Raw genomic sequence first — 25470 nt, 5'->3', positions numbered from 1 at the left:
ATACTGCAGGCATAGATGAAATTTAACACTGCCATCTAGTCAATGTTAACTCTCAGCCACCCCCAGTGGGTTTTTGAGACTATAACTGTTTACATGAGTAGAAAGCCCACTTTTTCTCCCTTGGAGCTGCTGCTGGTTTTGAACCGCTGACCATGAGGACCACCGCCCAACTTATAACCACTACTCCACCAGGACTCCTCCTTGACTACCAGCTGAAAATTTGGTGATTCAAATCCACCTGTCGGCCTGGCCATCTGCTTCTGAACACAGCTTTAAAAGGGCTGCGGAGAAATCATTCTCTTTACAAGCAGGCCTGAATCGACTCAGCGACAGCCACCAAGTGCATGCTTTTTGAAAGCAGGTACTTTTTAAAGTCCTACAGGGTTTTCCTTTGAAGGCTTTTGTTCAACATCTGCAGAGGTATTCCACTATAATCGAAGAATTCATTTATTTGTGGAAACGTTTTCCGGTTAGCATGGAGAGGAACTCTGCGTGTTTATCAAGAGGATATCCTCGCTGGGCACGGTACACTTTGCAACTTGAACATGAAGCTTTGGACTGCCAGTGAAATCTAAGAGGGCTGCTAAGCTTCCTAAATTTGCCTCAGGTGGTGTGTGAATTGGCTCCTACAGCGTGGGTTCATTTTACTTTTTGAAGGAAAAAGAGAATGTTCTCTCACACTTCTTTGTTTGCAGCTAAACTACATTTTAGTCCATGGAAAACAGCAAAGCAATAACAAATATCTCACACAGCTTGGTCTGTACAATAATACGTAACTTTCACAAAGAATGTGTTTGGGGGATGGGTAAGCAAATAGATGGATAAGCAAATTCCAACCCGCGAGTTCTTTCTCTGACCCTTCATATACTGTCTTAGCTAAGGTATAACTAGGTTAGGATTAAAAAAGAAAGAAATTTGCTGACACCGATAAGTAACATCCGTGTGAAGTGTTTGCTGTCCTTAGTGGGACTTAACTGTTTTGTGAGTGTTTTGGCTGATGATAAACTGTCTTCCAGGACAGTCTCAAACATGATCCGCTACTGTGAAAACTGACTCAGCAGAAATCGGTAGGGGGGCTCGGGAACTCTCAGAGTTTCGGACACCAGACACTGTGACTCGGAGAGCAGAGACATAAGCAGTGTTTTTCGAGGGAGTCACGAAAATGTAAAGACACCTCCATGGTGTCTCAGAGTCCTTTACATTTGTCTTGAGGCAGGTGATGCGATGGTAAACCTCTCGCCTACTCACTGAAAGGACAGTGGTTTGAATCCCCTTTGTTGCTCTTTAGAGTTTTTTTAAAAACAGTTTTATTGACATATAACTCATATAGCATACAATTCAATGGTTGAAATATATTGAATAAAGTTGCAAACTCATCCTGACAGTCAACTTTAGAAAATTTTCTTTATTCTTGGATTAGCTTCCCATTTCCTCCCAACCTCCTTGTCATAGCCTTGAACAATTAATCCGGTTGCTTTCTTTATATATTTGCCTACACATCTCATATAAAGAAAATCATGAAAAAAGGGAAAAACCCACATACCACACCGGAATAAGACACAGAAGAACCTCAATCCGAAAGATAGCAGAAAGCCAGAAACATTCTTTGATGTGGCAAAGAGCCACGATGTCACTGTTATTTTCACCTGCTTCATCTTCACATGGAAACTGGACCAGGACTAAGGGAGACCCCGGACAAGTGAGGCATTTGGATGCACTTGAATTCTGGGGAAAGCACCACAGGCTGTGGAAGAACAAACGCTCGTCTCGTGTAAGTACGGCCAGAGTGCTCCTGCAGTGAACTCCTTCATGACTCACCTCGCCCTAGCCTTTGTAAGTCCCACCAAGCAATCTGCCTTTTCCTGGTACTGAGTGCATTATAAGGTTCAACTGCGAGTGATTGGGAACAGGCATGGCTAATTGTGACTTCCATCTAGCTGGGCATAAAATCAGCCATCTCAGAAGCAGGCGGTAGGAGTCTCACTAGCAGCAAGAGACGAGCCAGGGGCAGAACACCTTGTGGACACCCTGAGATTCCCGTGCATTGGACTTCCTGGACTCAGGAGGCAATCTGGGTCCCAGAGGAGCAGCGACGCAGCAACCAGACATGGTTCCAGCAAGACAGCAGAGGACTCCCAAGGCCACAGAGCAAGTAAAGCTTTGGGACAGGAGACTAGCTCGACTCGGGGTCAGGTATCACAGTGGGAGGCCTGTAGGCATTTATCTGGGGGAGTTGGCTTTTGCTGACCCACGGAGCTAGGGTTGGATGCAGTCCACTTGAGGTTTATATGGTGGGATGCATGCACTTTGGGCATTTATTGACAGTCCTAAGAGAGCTTTGTAAGATTGCCCAAACAGGGCAGAGAGCAGCTCAAGAGGCTGAAGGCCACAGAAAGGCCTGCCTATGAGCATGGCGGAGAAGCAGCTGTTCCGACGGATCAATGATAGCCTGAGCGTTTCTCACCCCACCTGTGACCCATAAAGCTCCTTCAGAATCCCTGTAGTGGTGAGCATCATCTGTGAGTTCTGTGGCCGTGTCAATGACTCGTCGAACCCAGCCACAGCACAGTGCTGTGGGGGACAATTAGTGTCCAAACAGGATAAGAAGGGACGGAGGGAGGAGGCTTGCCTTTTCTAACCTCAGCCTATAGAAGTGGGCCTTGGGCAGCTGATGCTGAGAATGGGGATTCCTCCTGCCCTTTGTGTAGCTGGAGGAAGTTAGACGCCGCCTCTATGCACCATTTCCACAGCTCCATAGAAACAAAGACATGGAGACTTCATCCATATACATATATGCGTTTTTGACAGCAGCGAGCTTTTCTTCAGTTGTAAGTGGCGTTTACAGCACTAAGAGATAAAGCGTTGTTATGAAACACAACAACAAATGGACGTCTGATTCGTGTGAGGCCTTATCCTGTACACACGTTTGTTTGTTTCGGTCTCCGCAGTGCATAGCATTTACACACACAGCTGCTGCCACACAGCGCGAGACTATCTGAAGAGGCTGAATCCGAGTAAGGCTGTGGAAGAGACGGAAACCTGCATGTGTATGTAGTCCTTATGAAAACTGACTGAATTTTTGAACTGGCAGGGTGGAAGGCAACTCTTCCACGTGCTGCAGTGAAAGCCCCACTTTAAAAAAAATCATTTTATTGGGGCTCACACAACTCTTATCACAATCCATACATATATTAATTGTGTAAAGCACACTTATACATTCGTTGCCCTCATCATTCTCAAAATTCACTTTCTCCTTGGGTTCCTGGAATTAGCTCCTCATTTTCCTTTTTCCCCTCCCCTTCCCTCCCTGCTCTCCCTTCCCTCATGAACCCTTAATAATTTACAAATTATTATTTTATCTTATTTACAGTGCCCGGCGTCTCCCTTCACCCACCTTTCTGTTGTCCAAGCCCCAGAGAGGAGGTTATATATAGATCCTTGTGATCAGTTTCCCCTTTCTACGCCCCCCCCTTCCCTCCCGGTATCACCACTCTCACCGCTGGTCCTGAGGGGTTCATCTTTCCTAGATTCCCTGTGTTTCCAGTTCCCATCTGTACCACTGTGCATCCTCTGGTCTAACCAAGTAGAATTGGAATCATGATAGTTGGGGGCAGGAAGCGTTTAAGAACTAGAGGAAGGTTGTCAGTTTCACTGTTGCTATACTGAACCCTGAGTGACTCATCTCCTCCCAACTACCCCTCTGCAAGGGATGTCCAGTTGTCTACAGATGGGCATTGGGTCCCCATCACACGCTCCCTTCATTCACGATTATATGATCTCCCCCCCCTACCATCTTTGGTGCTTGAAACCTGGTCCCCTTGGCCCTTCACATGTTGGTGTGCTGCTTCCAGGTGGGCTTTGTTGCTTCTGGGCTAGATGACTGCTTGTTTACTTTCAAGCCTGTAAGTCCCCAGACGTTATATCTCTCGATAGCCAGGCACCATCAGCCTTCTTCACCACGTTTGCTTATGCACCCATTTGTCTTCTGCGTGTATGGAAAGCCCCACTGTAGTGCAAGTCCACCCCGTCCAGCTGCATGCCTGGCACATAAACAGTGTTTAAAGGTTGGCGAGGGGCTTGGCGGCCACCATAGCCCTCCTCGGGAACACATCACACCCATTTTTAGAGCTAAACATGTCACTTGTACCCTACTTTGATTTTAAACGCTGAAACCCTTGATGCTGCCCATGAACTCCACTTAAGTTGATAACCTGTGCCACAGCTAAGAATGGTGATGCTTTTTCCTCTGTCACCCTTGAATCATTCTGGCAAAAACTGGTCAGGAGTCCCTAGAGAGGACTTAGCCTGGTGCAGGGCCCCAAAGTAAGCTTTCTCAGACGTGCTGTGCCTTCAAGTAGCCATGTCATCCGGAGGGGCAAGTCCTAGAAAAGGACGTCATGCTTGGTAGAGAGTCCCTGACAAAGGGTGAGATCCTCGCCGAGGGGGAGTGAAACCCTAACTGCGATGTGGGCTCAAGTCGAACAACTGTGAAGACATTGCAAGACCGAGGCACCTGGATTCTGTTCCGCAGAGGGTCGCCGTGAGTCAGCACAGACTGAGCAGCACCTAACGATACCAGCAGCAGCTGTTCTGTGGGAGCAAAGACCTGCCTCAAACCCTACACGGCAGTTCTGTCCCATCCTGTAGGGCCACCGAGAAGGTTCTCTCAGAGTTACAATGGACTTGAGGCAACAATAATATTCCATCTGTTCGGGTGATAAACGAAACTCAGTGTCATGGCGTCAGTTCCAGCTCATGGTGAGGCATGATTTACAGCGTAGATCTGCCTCACGGGGCTGTCTTCATGTGATCGTTTTGAAAGCAGCTTGCCAGGCCTTTCTTCTGTGACATGCAAGGGGATGGTGGGTGGGGGTTCGAACTACCAACCCCATAGAAGAGATGAATATCAAGTGCAAATTACTTGGACCACCCAGGGGCTTCATTTGGTTGATACTTGGGTGAAACACAAAGACCATTTTGCTGAGATCAGTTTAGAGCAGCAGTTCTCAACCTGTGGTCGGAACCGCATTGGGGGGTCGAATGACCCTTTCACAGGGGGTCACCCAATTCTTAGCAGCAGCAAAATGACAGTGATGAAGTAGCAACGAAAATAATGTTATGGTTGGGGGGGGTGTCACCACAACATGAACTGTATTAAAGGGTTGCAGCATTAGGAAGTTTGAGAACCACTGGTTTAGAGAAAGGCAAACAAGTTTACATCATCTCCCCATCAACACTGGTTAGGCCTGTGGGAAAACCTGATTCATGGCCATTGGTCAACGTTTTAATGCTACCTATCACAAATAGGATCAGTTCAAGGCAGCGGAGCTGTAGTTGCCAGATGCTCATCAAGTTGTGCAGTTAGAGGGGCAGGGGAGTAGCATCTGCTGAGCCTCTCCTACAAGCCCGGCTGCGCTTGCGGGCTTGGCTGCCTGTGATTTGTGGACTAGCCACTTGAGTGGTGCTTTGCTATCAACTCAAAAACACGTAACAGAATTTTGCCCTGAATTCTTCCCACTAATTGGGTTTTAGCAATGGTTTCTCAAGAGCTACGATCGTGTTCTTATTTTTTAATCCAGTAAAGATTATACAATTTCCTTCCTTGAACCAGGAAGAATTTAAGGAGACATTTGAAATAACCCTCAATATATCAGAATAGCACACATGGCAGGTGGGTGAGAAAGACAGGGGAAAGGGAGGCATGGGCTGAGACTGCAGAGTTTTAGGGTTGGATTAAGTATTGGGTTGGTATCCAAGAGGACCACAGATCAAAGCCACCAGCGGCTCTGCAGGAGAAAGTTGAGGCTGTCTGCTTCAGTAAAGATTATATTCGGGGACCGGTAGGTAGCGAGGTTGTACGAATGGTCACTATTAGTTGGCATCGACTGGATAGCAGTTGGTGTTTTTGTTTTGTGTACTTTACCTGCTTCCTTGTTCAGAGGATGCGGAACTTCTACCAAAGCCCCCACCTCCCCGCCCCGCGACCTCTTGCTGTGGCCCTGGCGATGTGCCACCACCTGTGGAGCTGTACAAAAAGCCGGCCAGGACAAACTTGGCCTTCAACTCCCAGGCATGTCACTGTGTAGAAAAAGAGCAACCTGCTTTAAGTTTAAAAAACAATAAAACATACACATCTCCAGCTCATATTTTGTGTAAAAGCTGTGCTAGATTCCCTCAGTTAATTCTTCTAACACCCAACTAAACAGCCCTTTTAAACTTGAGAGAGACTTGGGACAAAGGAGGTAAACTGACTTACCTACGACCCTCGAGGCGGGTTTCCGTGCAGTTGGACTGTGGGGCCTCCATCTGTTTCTAGCCACCGTTGGCTCACAGGGATCGTATGTACTCAGTTGGCAGTGCGCGTGTACTGATGTGTGCCAACTTTGCTTTCTAATGGCACGGCCTTCATCAGAAGCTAATTTATAACGGTGGCATGTGGGAGTGGTGATTGCTCATGACCGTGAGAAGCCATAGCTGGAAGCGAGGGTGTCCCAAACCCTACTGCTCATGAGTGGATTCCCGTTCATGTTCGTGATGGTGGTAGTTGTCCCTGAGCTGGTTCTGACGCATAGCAACCCTGTAGGACAGAGGACCACTTCCCCATATGTGTTTCTGTTGCGGTTACAGGTGCAGACTGCCTCATCTGTCTCCCAGGGAGCAGCTGGTTAGTCCAAAGTACCACCATTTTGGTTAGCCGCTGATTGTTTAGCCACTGCGTTAGCAGAGCTCTTTAGCAGAGGAGTAGAATCCAACTAATTCACCAGAAAAGGCACTAGAGATTAGAATCACTTCGTGAATAGCCTCTCTCCTGCCCCGACCCCCGTCCCCCAACTGGCTCTTGAGGGCCTCACTCTAATAGAGCCTGGGGCAGTAATGCCATTTTCAAAAATGACCCTGCACCCTCAGAACTTGCTTTACCATCCAAAGGTTGGTGATGGCAAACTCATAGGAAATGTAGTGGTGGGGCGCTTGCCTTTCATGCACGAGAACTGGGTTTGATTTCTCAGCCCGTGCACCCCAGGTCCCTGCACCCCTCATTTGTCAGGGAGGTTTGCGTGCTGCTGACGCTGCACTGGACTCGCAGTTTCCAGACGAAGACAGAGCAGGAAGAAAGGCCTACGGCAGGGAGTCCACATGGATCAGAAGCACGGGGACAGTGTCGGCCTGGACAGGCAGCATTTTGTTGTTGGGCATGGGGCAGCCACGAGCCCGGTGGTGGTAGATGGCTAACAGCAAGTTCATTACACTCCTGAGAACGTCTCCAAGCAGACTCCTCTGAGTGCTGAGTCCCCCTCACTGGGCTTAGTAGATACGGACTGGACAGGCATGGCACATTTAATTGTGGGGATGAAGCAAAAATTTGATAAGAGAAGCCAAGAAGCAGTCTACCTCTTTAAAGTTACATGCTGTAAAAGAAGATTATAGAATCCTACATGGTTATTCAATTTGCCTTTTGTCCTTTAATTACATGTGAAAGTGGGTGCAGTTTCATTACTGTCTGTGAAGCGAAAGTGGAAACTAGAGAAGTTTTGTTTGATTTTTGCATTTGGCTGATTTTGCATCTTGGGGAGGACTATGCTTAAGTTTTGTCTATATGCAAATGTGCCATGAGCTGTACTGTAAATGTAACAAAAACATGTAAATAATTAGCTGAGTTTATCTGTGCTTTGTATTGAGAACGAGCTCTGGTGCTGCTGTCAAGTAATCATTGTACTGCAAGGTCAGCAGTTCAAGTCCACTAGCTGCATTGAGGGAGAAATATGAGGTTGTCCAGGCTGTTTTGCTCCTGTAAAGACTTACAGCATCCCAAATCCTATAGAGTCTCCATTAGTCAGAATCTACATCAATGGCAGTGGGTTTGGTTTGGTGTTGATAAATAGGTACATTCAATAGTATATAAAAGGTGAATATTGAAAATGCGATTATGAATTATAAAATATTCCAAGGACTGAAGAAAATGTTCACATCTTATAGCATATATTCACTTTTTATTGATAAAGAAAAAATAGATATTCTTTAATACTACCCCCCTTTTAAAATTTTGTGTATGGACTATGTGTCTAAACATCCCCCCACCCTTTCTTTCCTAATGTAGAGGACCTCTGTTGGGGTAGTAGCTGTTCGTAGTAGCTGATCTGCATGGTCGGAAGTTCTGAACCACCAGCAGCTCCATGGGAGAAAGACTGGGTTTTCTACTCCTGTAAACAGTTACCATCTCGGAAACCCACACAAGGTCACTAGGAGTCGGCATTCATTCGATGGCAGGGAGTTTGGATTTTTTTTTTTCTTCTTAATGTGAGGTACCAGTCACTGACTTTTGAAACCATAAACCTGTTTATTGCTCTAAGTATGCATCATGTATTCATATTAAGATAAGAAAAAGAAACCCCAAACCAACCCACTGCCATCTGGTCCACCCCCACTCACAGCATTCTCGGCTGTGCGTCTGTACGAAAAAGCAGACGGCCTCACATTTCTCCCTCAGGGTGGCTGTTGGGGTGAATGGGGGACCTTGCTGTCCACAACAGTGTTGTGACACTTGTTCCACAACACTACTAGAGCTCCTGGGAAAAGATAAGAGAATAGGCTTAAGGAAAGCATTCTGCTTCTGCACTTTTAGCAGGTACATCCAGAATCGTTTAAGTGCATTGATGCTCTTTAGGTCTTCCGTGATCGAAGGCCGACTTTCACATGCAGATGAGGCCATGGTAAATACCCCGGCTTAGGTCAGGCACACCGTGGTCCTCAAAATAACATCCTTGCTGTTCTCAGTACTCTTAAGAGGTCTTGTGCAGTAGATTTACCTAATGCCACACTGTGTTTGATCTCTTGACTAATACTTGCATGAATATTGATTGTGGATATAAGCGAGATAAAACATTTGACAATTTCAGCCTTTTCTCCATTAATCATGATGGTATCTATTGGTCCAGTTGTGAGGATTCTGGTCTTCTTTACATTGAGTAGAAATCCATATTGAAGCCGAAATCCTTGCTCTTCATCAGCAAGTGCTTCAAGTCCTCCTCACTTTCAGCAAGCAAGGTTGTGTCATCTGCACATCACGGGTTGTTATTTAGACTTCCTCCAATCCTGGCGTCACATTCTTCTTCATATAGACAGCGTCTCTGATGATGTGCTCAGCATGCAGCTTGATCGAGCATAGCGAGAGGATACAATCCTGGCACACAACTTTCCTGATTGAAACCATGCCTCATTCCTTGTTCTGTTTGCACAACTGCCTCTTGATCCGTGTACAAGTTCCACATGAGCACAATCAATTGTTCTGGGATTCCAATTCTTCTCAAGGTCATCCACGATGTATTATGGCCCAATGCTTTTGCATAATCAATAAAGCACAAGTAAACATCTTTATGGTATTCTCTGGTTTCGGCCAAGATCCATCTGACATCAGCGATGATATTCCTTGCCCCACCTCCTCTTCTGAATCTGGTCTGAACATCTGGCAGCTCCCTGTCGATGCGCCGCTGCGACCGTTGTTGGGTGACATCAATGATACTATTCTGTAGTTAGAGCAATCTGTTGGGTCACCTTTCTTTGGAACGGGCACAGAGATGGATCTCTTCCAGTCAGTTGGCTAAGTAGCTGCCTTCCAAATTTCCTAGCTTAGATGAGTGAGTGCTTCTTCGGCTTTCTGAAACATTTCAACGGGTCTTCTATCAATCCCTAGAGCCTTGTTTCTGGCTACTGCTTTCAGTGCAGGTTGAACTTCCACCTTCAGCGCCATTGGTTCTCGGAATGGTGGAATGACAGTTAGTTCTTTTTAGTAGAGTGACCCTGTATATTCTTTTAATCTTCTCTTGAAGCCTCATGCATTTCTCAGTTTTGCCCAGAGAATCCATCAAGATTGCAACTCGAGGCCTGTTTTTTTGTTTTGTTTTTTTCCCTCCTTGAGTTTAAGATATACACAGCACGACTTTCCCTTTTGATTTTCTAATTCCAGGTCTTTACACATTTCATTATAATATTTGGCTTTGTCTTCTCAAACTGCCCGTAACTATTTTCTGTTCAGCCCTTTGACGTCCTTTCTTCCACTTGCTTTAGCTACTCGATGGTAAAGCTGCTTTAGCTTCTCTATGACGAAGACAAGTTTCAGAGCCTCTTCTGACAACAGCTTTGGGTGTCAGAATCAAATCGAGTCCACGCCGGCGTTGAATTGTGGTGCTGGAAAAGAGTATGGAAAGTACCATGGGCTGCTCACAGGACAAGCGAGGACGGAAAGACTTTGTCATCTTACATACTTTTGAAATATTGTCCGGAGTGACCAGTCCCTGGACATGCTTGGTACAGAAAAGGAAGAAGGCCGTCAGCAAGGTGGATCGACACCGGGGCTGCTTCAACGTGCTCAGGCAGAGAACAAATGTGAGGATGGTACAGAACCGTGCAATCAATGTTCCCACTCTGTTTGCACATGAATGCTTCGGTTTCACTGTGTACGGTCCATGCGCACCAAGCTTGCTTGTCTTTTGAACTAAATCTGGGCATCATTTCATTCCTGTGTTTCAGGTGGGCCAGCCATGAGAGCGTACCATGTGGCCATATTCCTTAGTGGTGTCTTCCTCTATTATGTGTTGCATTGTATGTTATGGGGAACGGATATATATTGGTAAGTTCTGTTTTCCTTATTTAAACATAACCCCCAATTAGTCTTATGTGCTCACAAAATATATTAGCGGGACCTATCAAAAATCTTAATAACCTTACAAGCTTTTCTGGCTTTCCATTATAAATTGCATTGAGAATGTACCAATTTTGTATTTCGATCAGTTTGGCAAGTAATAAACAACACCCGCTTTCATGGGCTCTCCAGGGAACTGGTGATGTTCACCATCGTGGGAACATCACATTAATTACACACTGTTTCATTTTCTTCAGGTAAAGGGGCAACATTTTGGCTCCGTGACACCTGACTTTTGGAACTCAAAATTCTGGGATGAACGGTCACTTAGAAAATGTAGATACTACATCTGATTTCCTTTGTTGAAAAATGTTGGTTAACTGTTATATGTATTTTTGAAACAATTGATTTGAACTGTTATGTATAAAACTGTGAAGAGGCACATAGTCTTACCATAGAGAATGGAGTTTTGATGACTTTTAAATGTTGAACATGTGGAAGTGCTTAATTACATATATCAAAGTGTATCACATGACAGTTTCCTGTCTGAAGCAAAGAGGTTTTGTGTGTGTGTGTGTGTGGTTTGCCAGTGTATCGCTAGATATTATATTGTCTTTCTAGCTTGTGCTTAGAAGATAGATGCTAAATTGTTGCTGTATTTAATCACTTTACTGTTGGGTGAAAAGCATCTACAGACAAAGGGCCACTACACTGCGGCCTTGGGGTAAATGAAAGGCCCGTGGTCTGAACCCACCCAGGAGCTCCACGTGTACAAGAGCTGCTCACGTGAAGATCGTAGTTTAGGAACCCCAGGGGACAGTGTTACCCTGTGAGGTAGGGTTGCTGTGAATCCAGTTGACTCTAGGGCCCCTCCCAATCTCAAGGTGGGTGGAGTAGATACTACATCGAGGCGCTGGACCTCAATATCAGGGTAGAGAACACTGGACGCTATGATACGAAGGATGATGTCACAGTCCACAGGGACCATGTCCTTGCCTCTGTCCCACACTTACTCATGGAGGACAATAAGAGAAGAGAAACTTGCCAGAGTGTCACTTTTTCACGAATCTGCTTGTTGGCTACAGTGGGAAGGATATGGAAGGCAATGAAAGCAGTTGACACTCAGCATTGTCTTTTGTCCTCGGGATTTGAGGAGTGTTCCTGTCGCCCCTGAGATAACATAGTACTGCAGCCACGGAGAGTACTGTGGGAAATTCCCATAACTGGGTGGGTGTTCCTGACACCGCTTCGTACCCCTGTTTAAGACGAACTGGTGTGTGTGTGTGTGCGCAAGCGTGTTTGAACTACCCCGTTTCTTTCCACGTTTTCCCAATACAACTTGCTTTCTTTATTTTAATAACCTTTGAAATAAAGTAATAAGCCCATCTCATCCTCTGGAAAATCAGGCTTTTATAACCTGATGAGATGACATCATATTTCTGTATCATTTGTTCATAAAAATCAAAGAATCCTTACCCTTTGTGGAATTCACGAGGGATGTTTTCCTGAATAGGGCCTTCACTAGCTCCACAGCCCAGAAACCTCGCCAGTTCTTATCGTGGAGACTCTGTACCAGAAAAAAGGTGGAAAAGTGTCTCTACCTACAAAAGATTTCGCTTGTTTTCTTCGGCATTAACCCAGAATACCAAGCAATTATGTCAATTCTTTACATTACATGTATCATATACTAATATGTCATCCTTTTTATGTCTGTTCTTTCCACAATGGGCGCTCACTTATAAGCTCGTGTGCTGAACGGCTTTCCTCTTTGCTGCGGAGCCCGGGTCCCCTCCCTTCATTTATGTTTGCAGTTGTCCTCTTTTAAATTGTGCAGACAGGCCCTCTATGCAGGAGACACGCACAGCTGGACCTGTGCCAAGACTCGAGGAGGGTTGGCTATCACGGGAAAGGATGTGATTTGTGGGGTTCCCCAGGATCACAAGGCCAGGGGACAATAGGGCCCGAGGTCAGGTGTTTGTGCCGTATTGGCTGGTGGCACGGAGAAAGTGGAAAGCTGGGCATTTTGGGGGTGAGCGGGGACTTTTGGAAAGTGACCCTGGTCGTGGCTCCATGAGGCAGCAATCCTCGTCCCTCTCAGAGGGTCTCCTTACTGTTCTTGGGATCACTTCTGGGTCATCTCGGCCCCGCCCAGCGTCTTTTATGCCCATACAACCTACCCTGTGTTCAGGATTTGGAAAAGATGCTGTCAGAGCCAGAGACACACAGAGCCCAGCCTGTGGCAGAGTTGGTTCTCAGGGCATTTGCTTCCCTTCAGGCACACTGCCCAGTCCGGTTTCTGACTGGTCCTATTTTTGTCTCTTAGGATGACACCCGTGGAAATGAAACGAAGAAATGAGATCCAGCCTTGCTTGTCAGAGCCAGCCTTTGCCTCTCTCTTGCGGTAAAATCAATCACACACACACACACACACACACACACACACCAGTTGCAACAACAACCCGACTTATCAATGTAAAGGGAACTAGGGAATATAGTATGTTCACAATTTGTCATGTAGCCTTTTCCAACACTTGTTTACGTTTCTCTTACAACTCTCAGCAGCAGAAAGTCGGTGACCCCGACGGGAGAACTGGAGTCTCCCGTCTCTGTGCTTGGAACCAGAGCTCTGCATTTATTTTAAGACAAGACTTTGAGGAACTCGATCAGACTAGTGCTCTCTCCCCCGAGAGGAGAGAGAGAGGTCATGAAGAGTGTACTGTGCCTTTGGAACTTAGTCTCCCCTCTTGTGCCAATGGTATTTTAAACATTAACTTTTTATTTTGTAGTTTCTCTTCCCTTGCCTCTAAGTTAGGCACAAGGGTTCAAAATTGCCGCCGCCTTTCACTGATGTTGACTGAAACCCACAGAATGAGTTTTTCACTAAGGGGGCAGGCATTGTTGATTATGTTGTCAAGACTTGTCGAGAATTTACGCAGCTATCTGCACGTCGGCTTTGTCTTGTCACCTCAATTTTGACAGACTGCTGTGTCTGGGGAAATAAATGAGGGTCTGGCTTGTTGTTAGCTGCTGTCCAGCCCGTTCCGACTCACAGTGTCCCTGTGGGCAGCAGAACGAAACCTCACACAGCCCGCGCCGGCCTCGCGATGGATCTCATGTTTGACCCATTGTGGGAACCGCCGATTTTACCCATCTCTTCAGGGGCCTTTCTCACTGCCCCTTCGCCGTACCTTCTCCAGGACTGGTCCCTTCGAGGACCTGTCCGAAGTACGGGAGACAAAGTCTCTCCATCCTTGCTTCCAAGGAGCATGGTGGTTATACTTCTTCCAAGACAGAGCCTGGGCAGGTTTCATTGTGAAAACTAAGAGCAAGCTTTTCTGTATTTTATCCATGTAGGACCACAGGCTCGTGTGGTCTTACAGATTCACATATTCTTTTCTCCTTATGTTCTTTCATGACATTATTGCATCATTCCATTCATGGTTCTTAATGCTTTGGACCTGCAGATTGCTTTCCAATCAGTCAACCGTTTCCAGGGGTTACCTGGGCCCGGCAGCCCCGCCGAGTCAGCTGGGGGGCGGCTACCTGAGCAGCCTGCAAGATGCCCTAGGTGGGAGACAGCAGTGAGGCCAGGCTGGCAAGAGGAGCCCACACCCCCTCTGTCCTTCACAGAGCCTCACTGTCATTTCCTGCTCTTCTACCCGAGCACTCGTCTGTCCCATCCACCAACATGTCCCCTCCTGTGTCCCCAAGGCCAACAGCAGTCCCTCACATAAGTGGTCAATGGATGAACAGCTGTGTGACCTTGGACAAGTTATTTTTGCTGATCCTTTTTCTTCACCTGTAAAATGAGGATACAACTCATTTCTTAATAAGATGGCCCGCCATGTCTGATTAAAAAAAAAAGTCCACTATCGGGGAAAAGGCATAAAACATGTTTGCATATGCTTATAAATGTTCGATTGCTACATTAAAATTTTTTTAACCATATGACTCGTGAGACTTAAGTAAAATAGTATTGTTACTAGGGCTCCAATTCACAAGGGCTTGTTCTAAACAGCACCTGTTTAAACATGTCTCTGCGATCATTGCAAAGCCAAGTTCTTGCAGACAATTGTTTCAGCCTCCTAAGCCAACCCACAATGCCGCCATTGAATTGGCTCTGACTCATTGTGCCTGTACACAGGGATTCCAAGGCTGTAAATATTTGTGGGAGCAGGCAGCCTCCTCTTTCTTCCAGGAAGCAGCTGGTAGGTTTGAACCACTGACCTTGCAATTAGCAATCCAACATTTCCTAGACGCCACCACCAGGGCTCCAAATCTGGAGGAAACAAGCAGGAACCTTGCTACTCTGTGCACGCTAAGTGAACATTCCACCATTTGAGCCAGTGCTTTCAAAAACGGACACTTTTTGTGCCATGGAAAAAAAATATTTTGAAAAAAATATTTTGAAGTTAGGGCTAATATCAACATGGTGACACAGTTCCAAGAGATGTCTTTTCACTCATCGAAGCTTTGCCATAAGTTGTAAGAAGGCTGCCCCACACCAACTCCAGTGTTTAGCTAGCCCTCAAGATAGCCAAGGAAGGGGAACGTACCCACCTCAGGGAGTGAACACACTGTGACTGGAGGCCTCGAGATGGTGGGAGCAGATGGTAGAATGACCACGGAGGCAATAACTACTGAAGGTGGGATCTCGCAGGCTTTGGTGTTTCCAGTTGTCAGTGAACAGCTATGCCTCGGCCTGCTTTCGGCTCTGTGGTTACTGAAAGTGTTGCATGGAAGTCAGCTAGCTCAAAGAGCTGATGCTCCAGCAGTCCTTTCATCAATCCGAGGTATTGAAAATGATTTTAGAGGACAAGTCACCAACTGGAGAAGAGGCTTGCATATACCAATAAGCTCCGAGAGCAAGGTCTAAGGAAAACAGTGGCTTCTGACGGGATCTGCCAGCTCACAAATTCAAGGTAGTGAGGTCAGTCCAGCAGATTATGGCGATAATTTGGGGGAATACCCAAGGGGAAATTTTGACAGATTTTCTTGAAGGGCACCAGACAATCCTAGGGACTTCACTGGGAAGAAAGTTTTGAGAAAATTGAAACCATTTCAAGAAAATAGAAAAACGAGGTGAGAAAAAAATTGAGAGAAATTTGCACCGAGGGATTTTTTCCCATCACCCCAGCACCTTTAAGGGTTACAAGGCTGCTCTGGGAAACCCTGCCCCATTCACACAGAGCCCGGTTCTTGCCCCTTTCGACTTCTACTCATTCCCCAAGCTCGGGATGAGAAGGAACACAACTTGGACATAAATTGAAGAGTGAAATATTCTTCGCAGAAGCCTTAGGAAGATGGAAATACTCAATGGCTTCATATTTTGATATTTCTCTTTAATAATGGTTTCTGTGACTCAGTAGCAATACTCTTACTTTTCTCCCATTAAAGCAATCTGACATGGAGGCCTAGCACACATGTACATGTGTAGCAAAACAAACTGCCCTCATTTCCATTCCTTTCTCAAAAGCATGCTGACCATAACTTATGAAACAGATTTTATAAAGCCCCGCGAGCCACAGTGTCAGTATAAAATGGCATTCTGAAAGCTGAGTTAAGCTCCTGTTCCACCTTAGCAAGGGAGACGGTATTGCTCTTGTGAGAAAAGCCCGAGAGGTTGAAGTTATTTCCACCGGATCACGCAGCAAGTGTGTCTTTAGTTTTGTGTTTTTAAATGTCAAGTAACTTCCTGTTTGCCTCGAGAGAGCTATTTTTACAACCAGCCGCTACTTCCCTGTTCTGCCAGCCCCTCGCTCAGACTGGACGTCTCTTGTTTGGAAACACAGGGCAGTCCGTGGTAGTGAGGGGAAGATCACACTGGGAAACTGAAGGTGTGATCTGGAGTGTCAAAAAGACACCTGCTTGAGAATTCGACATCAGTGTGAATATCAGTGTTGCCGCCTATGGATTAGTGACCCTGGACAAGTTACTGCCTCCCATACAGCTTGATGAGGTTTTTGAGTTTCTGCACCTAAAACTCAAAACCAGACTCACTGCCATCGAGTCAATTCTGAAGCACAGGGACCCTGTAAGGGCAGGATAGACCAGCTCCTGTGAATTTCTGGGACTGCAGCCCTTAATGGGACTAAAAAGTCTCATCTTTTTCTCCAAGAGCTCACTGGTGGATTCCAACTGCTGACCTTGTGGTAAGCAGCCCAACTCATAACCACTATGCCACCAGGGCTCCATTCTTCATCTAAGCTGAATAACACTGCTATTGAGTAGATTCCAATTCATAGCGACCCTACAGGACAGATTAGAATGGCCCTGTGGATCTCCCAGGTTGTCAGTCTTTAAGAGACGAGAAAGCCTCATCTTTTGTCCGCAGAGCAGCTTGTGGGTTTAAACAGCTGACCTTGTAGGGAGCAGCCCAACACGAAACCCACAGGGAGTGCCTTAAATTGACTTACACACCTAACGTATCCAAGCTTGTTTCTGAGGTGCAGTAGACAACTTTAAACAATTCACTTAAAGCTAAAATGCAAGTCGCCGGCATAAAGTCAGGCTGGCAACGGCACTCGGTACTAATAATGGTGTAACCGCCCTCCTTTTCACGCCAACTAACATCAAACGACAAAGCCATCCCGGGTTCCAACTTTTCCAGAAAATGCCTGAATGCCGCCTGTGTTCTCGCAAGCTTGAGTCAGCTGGCCTGGGACATGCTCTTCTCGATGGTCTACAAATGGCCGTGGGAGGTTGAGAGGCCCTCTGAGGCTGCTGTCCCTGTCCGAGCTGGAACTGAGCCATTTCCTGGGCCTCAGACTGGCAGGGCTGAGCTCCCAAGTCCTTTAAGAAGTGTGAGTTCTCAACTCAGCTCCATAGAGATAAAGCAACTATGATGTGTCCAAGTGCAGGCAGCTCCTGGGTGGCCAAACCAAGCCAACGTCACGCGATTTCAAATCTACCCTTCTGTTCTCCATTCCCATTTTGCCACGCAGCCTCAGAAACTCCTGAGGCCGCTCTGGTCTTCTCTGCAGCCTTTAGGCTAAGGAGGCCCAGAGCTGAGCTGGCTCTCTCTGGGAAGCCGTAAGGATGAGCCCTGGTCACGGAGGCCTGCAATTAAGATTAGCTCAACGAGAAGCAACGAGAGTTTCTTCTCCCACACTTTGAACATATTATCAGGAGAGACGAGTCCTTGACAAGGAACATTGTGCTGGGTCAAGTAGAGGGGCAGCGAAAAGGAGGAGGACCCCTGAAGGGTTGCATTGACCCAGGGGCTCAGCCAATAGACTCGACCATTGTGAGGATGGCACAGGGCTAGGCAGTGCTTTGCTCTGCTGTACACCAAGTCACTATGAGTGGGCACTGAATCGATGGCACCTCACAACCAAGGGCGCAGCACCAGCTTGCCCTTAATAGGAGCTGGAAGGCACATTTCTTAATTAAACACACACATACCTGCCTTCTCTCCCCTATCTCACGCCCTGCATACTGGCTTCACAGGAGTTGAAATACATCGGGCATCCGTTTTCATGTGGGCTGTGCCAACTCAGGCAAGCATGCTAAAAGTGAGAAAAGTGGGCTGTGCCTTCCATTTCCAAGCCTGGTGAATGGGCTAGGCCCAGGGTTGGCATGCCTTCCGGATAGATCAGGCAGTGAAAAAGAGAAATGCCTGTAGAGAAAAGTTCTTGTTTGTAGTAGTTTTTGGTGACAGGCATAGGATCTCTGGGGGTGCAGTGACTACATGCTTGGTCACTTCACTGGGAGGTTGCCAGTTTGAACCCACCAGCTGTTCTGTGATGGAAAGGTTCAGCAGTCCGCTTTGGGAAAGGTTATCCTTAGAAACCTCTGTGGCAGTACTACTCTAGCCTGGCCAGGTCCCTGTGAGTCAGAATCAACCTGTGTGCAGTGAGCTCAAGACAGCCAGATACCCGTTCACAGTTTCCACAGAAGTGGTTGGTTACAAGCCTCTCAATGTGTCACCAGTCGCTCTACCCATGTTGTTGTCTTTAGATGAACTGGGGTCCACTTAAGGAGCCCCGGTGGGTGGCACTGTGGCAGAGCATTGGAATGCTAACCCCAAATTCAAATGTACCAGCTGCCGGGTCGGGGAACGATAAGGTTGTCTCCTATGTGGTGAAGAGTTGGAGTCTCAGCCGTCCTGCAAGGGTTGCTATGAAGTGAACCGACTCAATGCCGATGAGTTTGGCCATCAATGTATGCGCCCAGATCACTCTTTGTAGGAGGGCCATGCTCGAGGCAAAGCTTTTATTAATTGGGCTAAATTGTATGGGGCTGCTACGCAGCAGGGTCAAGTCAATGGCAGTGAGGTGTTTTGTTTTGTTAAATGATAGCTTCTTGGGATACTTTTAGCTCATGGTTTAAAAGTATTATTTCTGGGCATTAGATTTAGGTTCCTTTCTCTTGGCTGAATGGATTCATGAAGTGTCTTCCGTATATCTAGCTTAATTTAAATGCCATCAAAGAAACAATTTCTTCCCACCTACATCCAACCGAGTGCCTTTTCACTTCTACAGCAGGTAGACATTCATACATACGGCGCTTTTAAATTTAGGAGTGGTTTGGCATTAAATCTTATTTTCCCATTTCTATTTCATTTCCTGTTTTTCTTCTTCTGTCTATGGCTCTCATTTTTATCATTTGGTGTTTTGAAATTGAAGTTTAAATTTTGAAGCTTCCCCCTAAGCTGCAATGTAATTTTGAGTGTAGTACAGAGAAGTATTTCCATCGTGGTTGTCTAGTTCCATTCAAAATCCTATTCTATTGCGTATTTAATAAAAGTTTAGAACAACTTTTAAAGAATTAAAGCTATATATACATTTATATATGGTGATTATTACAATATGGATTGTATGCTACAGTTATTTTCAGCTGTGGTTTCAAAAGTCTGAAAATATTGTAGACATTTGGCAAATATTTCTTAATTCTTTATTTCCAGGTACCCTCAACTTCATCCTTTTTTGTGTACATCGGATTTTAAAACCCTTGCTTCCTTGTATGGTAGCAATAAGTATGATTTGCCCTACGGGATGAAATCATCAGGTCAGTAGCAGTATACTTTTCTTGTCCTATTAAATTTGAGTGGTGTTTGAGAAGTGCTTGATTATGTAATCCTTAAGGCCTTTTCATTTCTCTGCTCATCATGATTTCTGAAGAATATGGTTTGTGGATGGGCTGAGTGGGATTCGTGTTTTCTGAAGTAAATTGTCAACCAGGGACACGGAGAAGGAAGTGGGCTGCAGGCCCAACTCTTTCCCTGGATATTACCTCCTTGGCCATGAGAACGGAAGAGCGGGTGGTGGCCCGCTGGCGTTCCTGGGCATTTTGATCCAGGACCCAGTAGGTGGATCAGAACAACGTGGAACGGAATTTTAAATGTTTAGAGAGGCCAGGCTTACTGCACCCAATGTGCATCTTGAGCAGCGTGCTCTTTTAAAGAATTAGCTACATGAAACCCAAGATAAGGTTAGGGGACAGAGAGTCTGCCTAAATGGTGTTGAAACAATATGGGGAGAAATACAATGGATTAAGCCTCTGGTGAATCCTTCTGAGCATAAACCAGGGATGTGAAAAGGCTTGCTATCATGCAGAATGCACTGGCAAATTATTATTGCAAGTGAAGGTAGGTTAAAATTTAATACTGTATCGTTTGATCTCCCTTTTGACCCACTTTACATTTGTTCTAGTTTTTCATATTGTATGCTTTACAATTGAGGCTTTCTCTGTTTCACTTTGTTATTGTTAGTTTTTTCCCCCGTATATGAAATCAAAGATGGGTAAATCTATAGAGACAGTAACTGGATTAAGGGAGACTGGGGGTGATGGGGAGCTAATCACAAAGAATGCAAGGAAGGAGAAAAAGTTCTAAAATGGATTGTGTTGATGGCTGTACAACTCTTCTTGGTGTGATTGAGCTGTTGAATTGTATATGTGGATTATATGCCAATAAAACTGATACAAAGGAAGAAACAATATGGGCAGAGGGTAGGCGACAGGGAGCCCCACATGAAGAAGGTAAGTGGTGCCATTCAACTGCACACGAGGGAGATGCTGAATGGGTATCTGCTTTGTTATGTCTACATTCACGCTTGCGCAGGCACATACAGAGAAGTAACTCTAGATTCATTTGGGGGTGATAAAAAGAAAATGAAAAATAAGTGGTTTTTTTGTTCTACCACTTTCTGGTTTCTGTGCAGTCTCATGCCTCACCTCCTTTATAAAGCAGAATTAACAGGACAACTGTGTGTGCTAATTTCTTCTCTACCTTCCTGTTTTACTTTTAGACCCGTTAACTTTATTTCATTAACACGTTCTACGTCCTTGATCAATCTTAATTCAAACAATGGATATTTTATATTTGCTTAATTCAAACAATGGATATTTTATATTTGCTCAATATAGAGAGAATTACCCCATCGACCAGTTAATAAAACACATTTCCTTTTGCTAATTGATGACAGATGGGCCTTAGACTGCTTTCATGACTAGATTTTTTTTTTCTTTTCACAGTTTTATTGGCATATAATTCACATATATAATTTAGTAGTTTGATCACTTCAAAAAGCGTTGCACAATCATCACTACAATCAGTTTTAGAACAGTTTCTTCTTCCTTACACTCATTGTGTTAGCTCCCTATCCCTCCCCCATCTCCCTTGCCATACCCCCAGGCAACCACTAATCTAGGTATTGTCTCTACCTATCCTGGATCTCATATTAAAAAATATAGATAAAAAAACCCAAAAAGCACCACAATAATTGCAAAGTCAAACAGATGAAAAGCTGAATCAAAAATAAATCAGAAATTATGAGAAACTAGAACAAATTTACACTGGGTCAAAAGGGAGATCAAATGATAAGGTGTAAAATTTTAGCCCATGTCTACAATAATCCACTCTCCAATGTATTCTTCAGGCCTAGAGTTTTGAGAGACTTAAAAATCACAAGACAGAGTCCTGGTGGGATAGTGTGTTATGCATTGAGCTACTAACTACAAGGTCAGCAGTTTGAATCCACCCTCCACTCCCCAGGAGATAGAAAAAGCTTTCTGCTCCCAAAGATTTACTGTCTCTGAAACCCAAAAAAGCAATAGTACGCTGCCCTCTAGTATCCTTCTCAGTTGGAATGACAGGAAAAGAAATGACAGGCCTGCAAAAATCTGAGTTAGAATTTGTTTATTCGACTCATTTGATTTCTCTTAAAATATTTTACCCAAGCTTTGATAGTTTAATTTGTTAAAATTTATGTGATGTTGGTTTCTGTGCTAACACGTCAGTTTCAGAAGCATCTTGAATTGCTGATTTGGGGGTTAATGAGCCTTTGTTAATGATCCTTCTCAGTTTTAAGCATCTCATGATTTGGGTGTTTTTGGAAAGTGCTCTTAAACACCATTTTGACTGCTGGCAACTGTAGCTGTGAATTAATTTTTGACGAGCAGAGTAAATCAGATGTGGCCCAGCAGTTGACAAGGGGCTGAGGGAGGAGGGACAGAGGACTTGATATGTGCTTAGAAGCATGGCCGTCATTTTATTCATAATGACCCATTTGTCTTCTAGAGGACACCTTTCAAGCTGCACTTTCACACCTGGAGAGTTGCGAACTCTTTGATGCGTCTGACAAGTGAGTTGACTTCTTTGCTTCTGTCTGATGTTTACCTGTGCCTAAAATGGTTCAAAGTATGCTTTGTAGGAAATGTGAAATGAATATATCCAGGAAAATCCCATTGCTTTGGGGTTTACCTAAAACTGCTCATCGTTATTTTGTAATGTTTGAAATAAAGGAACTCAACAATTAACATAGAAGTTGTTTCATAGCAGACCCTAGATTACAGACAGGTGACAGACAGAATGCATACTTGCCCTTTAATGTTCTGTAAATTTGCTCACATTTTTTGAAATAATTGGACTAACCCCTCCCTACAACCAATAAATTCTTCCACAGAGTAACCTTCATTTGCTGCACTCGTAGCTTTTAAATCATTGCAAAAGCTTCCAGACTTTTCTTACACGAACCTAAGGCTAAAGATGAACCATACCGCCTGTTCTACCTGGTCTACACATTCTTAAAGACACTCTCAAGAACAGAGCTCCTTCAGTGGAGAGCAAATGTTTTGAGAATGATGAAGGCAATGAATGTACAAATGTGCTTTACACAATTGATGTATGTATGGATTGTGATAAGAGTTGTATGAGCCCCCAATAAAATGATTAAAAAAACAAACCAACAACAGACCTCCTCCCTAACTGGGGCACTGCCTACAATTGGCTTGGAAGATTTGAATGACCTAAGCTGGACCCAAGTTAGCACATTCTTTTCCCTGTTCTAACTTCTATTGTGAATTGGGTCAAGGTTGACTGAGCAAAATCAATTTTCAATTAATTAACACCCATTTTGTTTCATTTCACTGATGGCAATCCTACATAACGTCCCATGTCCTCCTTGGCTTCTGACTTTGTCCTGGGGGAAATGCTGCCCTTTTGATCTCATGTAGTCGATTATTCTAAGGAGTGAGTCTTGGCTTAGCGCTAATTGTTCAGCTTATAGACTTATTGTTGGACTGAAAATTGATCCACAGTAAGATAATTCCAGGCCTAAATGTTGACTAAGGGCCATAGTCTGGGGACTTCACCAGGTTGTTTCAGAACAGTAAGCCTAGTCTTCTTCTTTTTAATTTTTTTTAAAGCTTTTGCATTTAATTCCCACTCTCTCCAGGACTTTCTAATGGGATTCGTTTCAGAGGGGTGAGTGGTGGTGGCCAGGCACCATCTAGTTCTTCTGGTCTCAGTTTGATAGATGCTGATTGTTTCCATGCATCTTTGATTTTCTTCACTCTTCTGTGCTCCTGATGGGGACGGATCAATAGCTGTATTTTCAATGACTATGCTTAAGTTTTGAAGACTCCAGTGTTAACCACCAAAGATGGATATAGAATAGAAAAGATTTTCTACTTTCTACTTCTTATAAAAAGTTAAACCCCTAGAAATCCACAGGTGCAGTTCTGCCCTGCTCTGTTTGGTCTCTATGAGTTGGAATTAGCTCAATGACAGTGAAGGTTGTTGGTTATTTTGTGGGTTTTTAAAAAATTTTTATGTTATACTAATTGACTTTGATGTCAGCCTCCAGATCCAGTAACTCATTCTCTCAAGATGTTTGGTATTAGCCAAGAAGTTTCATAACTTTTCCCTCTGAATGCTCTATCGTGTTCATGGCTATATTTGTAACAAAGGTACATACGTATGCAGAAATATTCTCTGACTTGCCTATAGATGTTCACAGGTATAGGCCCATTCTCCTTCCCATGCCAGCTGAGCTTTCAAGTCTATCTGTGTCCACTCTTAGATTATTGTCATTTCTGTGATTGCTGGATTGTGTCTATAATTGTATTTATCGCTCTTGCCTTTAAGGCTTGTACTCCTTCCAGTGTCTTCCTTTGCTTTGACCTTTTTTGTTTACTTTGGTGACCTCTACCTTATTGCACATTGCTTTTACTTTCAACCAAGTTAATGTGTCTACTCTCTAGTTAGGAATTTATCCTTTCCCCAACACCTTCCCCAGATACCATCAAAGAAAGGATTTTTTGCATGTGAAAACCTTTTCTTGATATTTTCAATAGTGGTCTGATACGATATTTTTCCTTTTGCGATGAACACATTTCATTTAGCATAGTGTCTTCCATGTTCATCCATGCTGTAGTACATTTCAGTGATTCGTTTTTATTCTTGAAGGCTGTGCTATAGTCCATTATGGATATGTTTGTTCATCTATTCACCCATTGATTGGGCATTTTATAATTTTGTTATTATGAATAGTGCTGTGATGAGCACGGTATGCATGTCTCTGTTCTGTCACAGCTGCTATTTCTGTAAGCTATTCTCCATGTAGTAGGATTTGGTGAATCATTCAGAGTTTCTATTTCCAAGTCTTAAAGGATGTGCTGGAGCCCTGGTGGCTGAGTAATTAGGCGTTGGGATGCGGTGCACAAGGTCAGCAGTTTGAAACCGACGGGGATTTCTTTCTTTTTTTAATCGTCTTATTAGAGGCTCATACAACACCCATCACAATCCACACATATATCAAGTGTGTAAAGCACATTCGTACATTCATTGCCCTCATCATTCTCAAAACATTTGCTCTCCACCCCACTCCATGAACCCTGACAATTTATAAATTATTATTTTGTCATATTTTGCCCTGTCCGATGTCTCCCCCCCACCCACTTTTCCATTGTCCGTCCCCCAGGGAGGAGGTCACATGTAGATTCTTGTAATTGGTTACCCCTTTCCAACCCACTCTCCCTCTACACTCCCAGTATCGCCACTCACACCACTGGTCCTGAAGGGATCATCCGTCCTGTTTTCCCTGTGTTTACAGTTCCCATCTGCACCAGTGTACATCCTCTGGTCCAGCCAGACTTGCAAGGTAGAATTGGGATCACGATGGGGATTTCTATCTCATCAAGAACTGCAGCCTCAGAAACTGACAGCGACAGTTCTACCCTGTCCTAGCAGAGTTGTGATGAGGCGATGTTGAGTCCACGACTTAGAGTTTGGTTTGGTTTTCTTAAGGATGTGCTACACTGTTTTGCCCAGTAGATGCACAGTTTTACAACCCCACCCTCCCCCAGTGGTATATGAACGCTCCAATCTTTCCACATCTTTGCCTGAATTTGTTGTTTTTAATGTTCGGAACTTTGTGATAATGGTGGGGTGAGATGATACCATGTGTTTGTTAGATATGGTAAGGTGTTCTTAGATGGCGTGTCTGTGCATGGCATCTGCTCATTTTTAATTGTATTATTTGTCTTTTTGTGAAGGTGTTGAAGTTACATATACATTTTAGAGATCAGTCCCTTGTATGACATTTGTATGT

General features: G+C 44.7%; 1 protein-coding gene across 3 annotated transcripts in view; it reads left to right on the top strand.

Annotated features, from left to right (window-relative positions):
- Positions 1-25470, top strand: part of ST3GAL6 (ST3 beta-galactoside alpha-2,3-sialyltransferase 6) — a 125591-nt gene that overhangs the window by 55873 nt on the left and 44248 nt on the right. For all 3 annotated transcript variants that reach the window (XM_075542428.1, XM_075542426.1, XM_075542427.1), the window contains 4 exons: positions 10525-10624; positions 12960-13037; positions 19542-19645; positions 22158-22221. In XM_075542428.1, the coding sequence (XP_075398543.1) occupies positions 10536-10624; positions 12960-13037; positions 19542-19645; positions 22158-22221 (335 nt within the window). In that variant the 5' untranslated portion in view covers positions 10525-10535. The remainder of the gene's footprint in view (positions 1-10524; positions 10625-12959; positions 13038-19541; positions 19646-22157; positions 22222-25470) is intronic.

Source organism: Tenrec ecaudatus, chromosome 2, assembly GCF_050624435.1.
Source record: "Tenrec ecaudatus isolate mTenEca1 chromosome 2, mTenEca1.hap1, whole genome shotgun sequence".
NCBI classification, from domain to species: Eukaryota; Metazoa; Chordata; class Mammalia; order Afrosoricida; family Tenrecidae; genus Tenrec; species Tenrec ecaudatus.
Note: the sequence above shows the minus strand (reverse complement) of the source record. Positions and strands in the feature narration are given on the sequence as shown.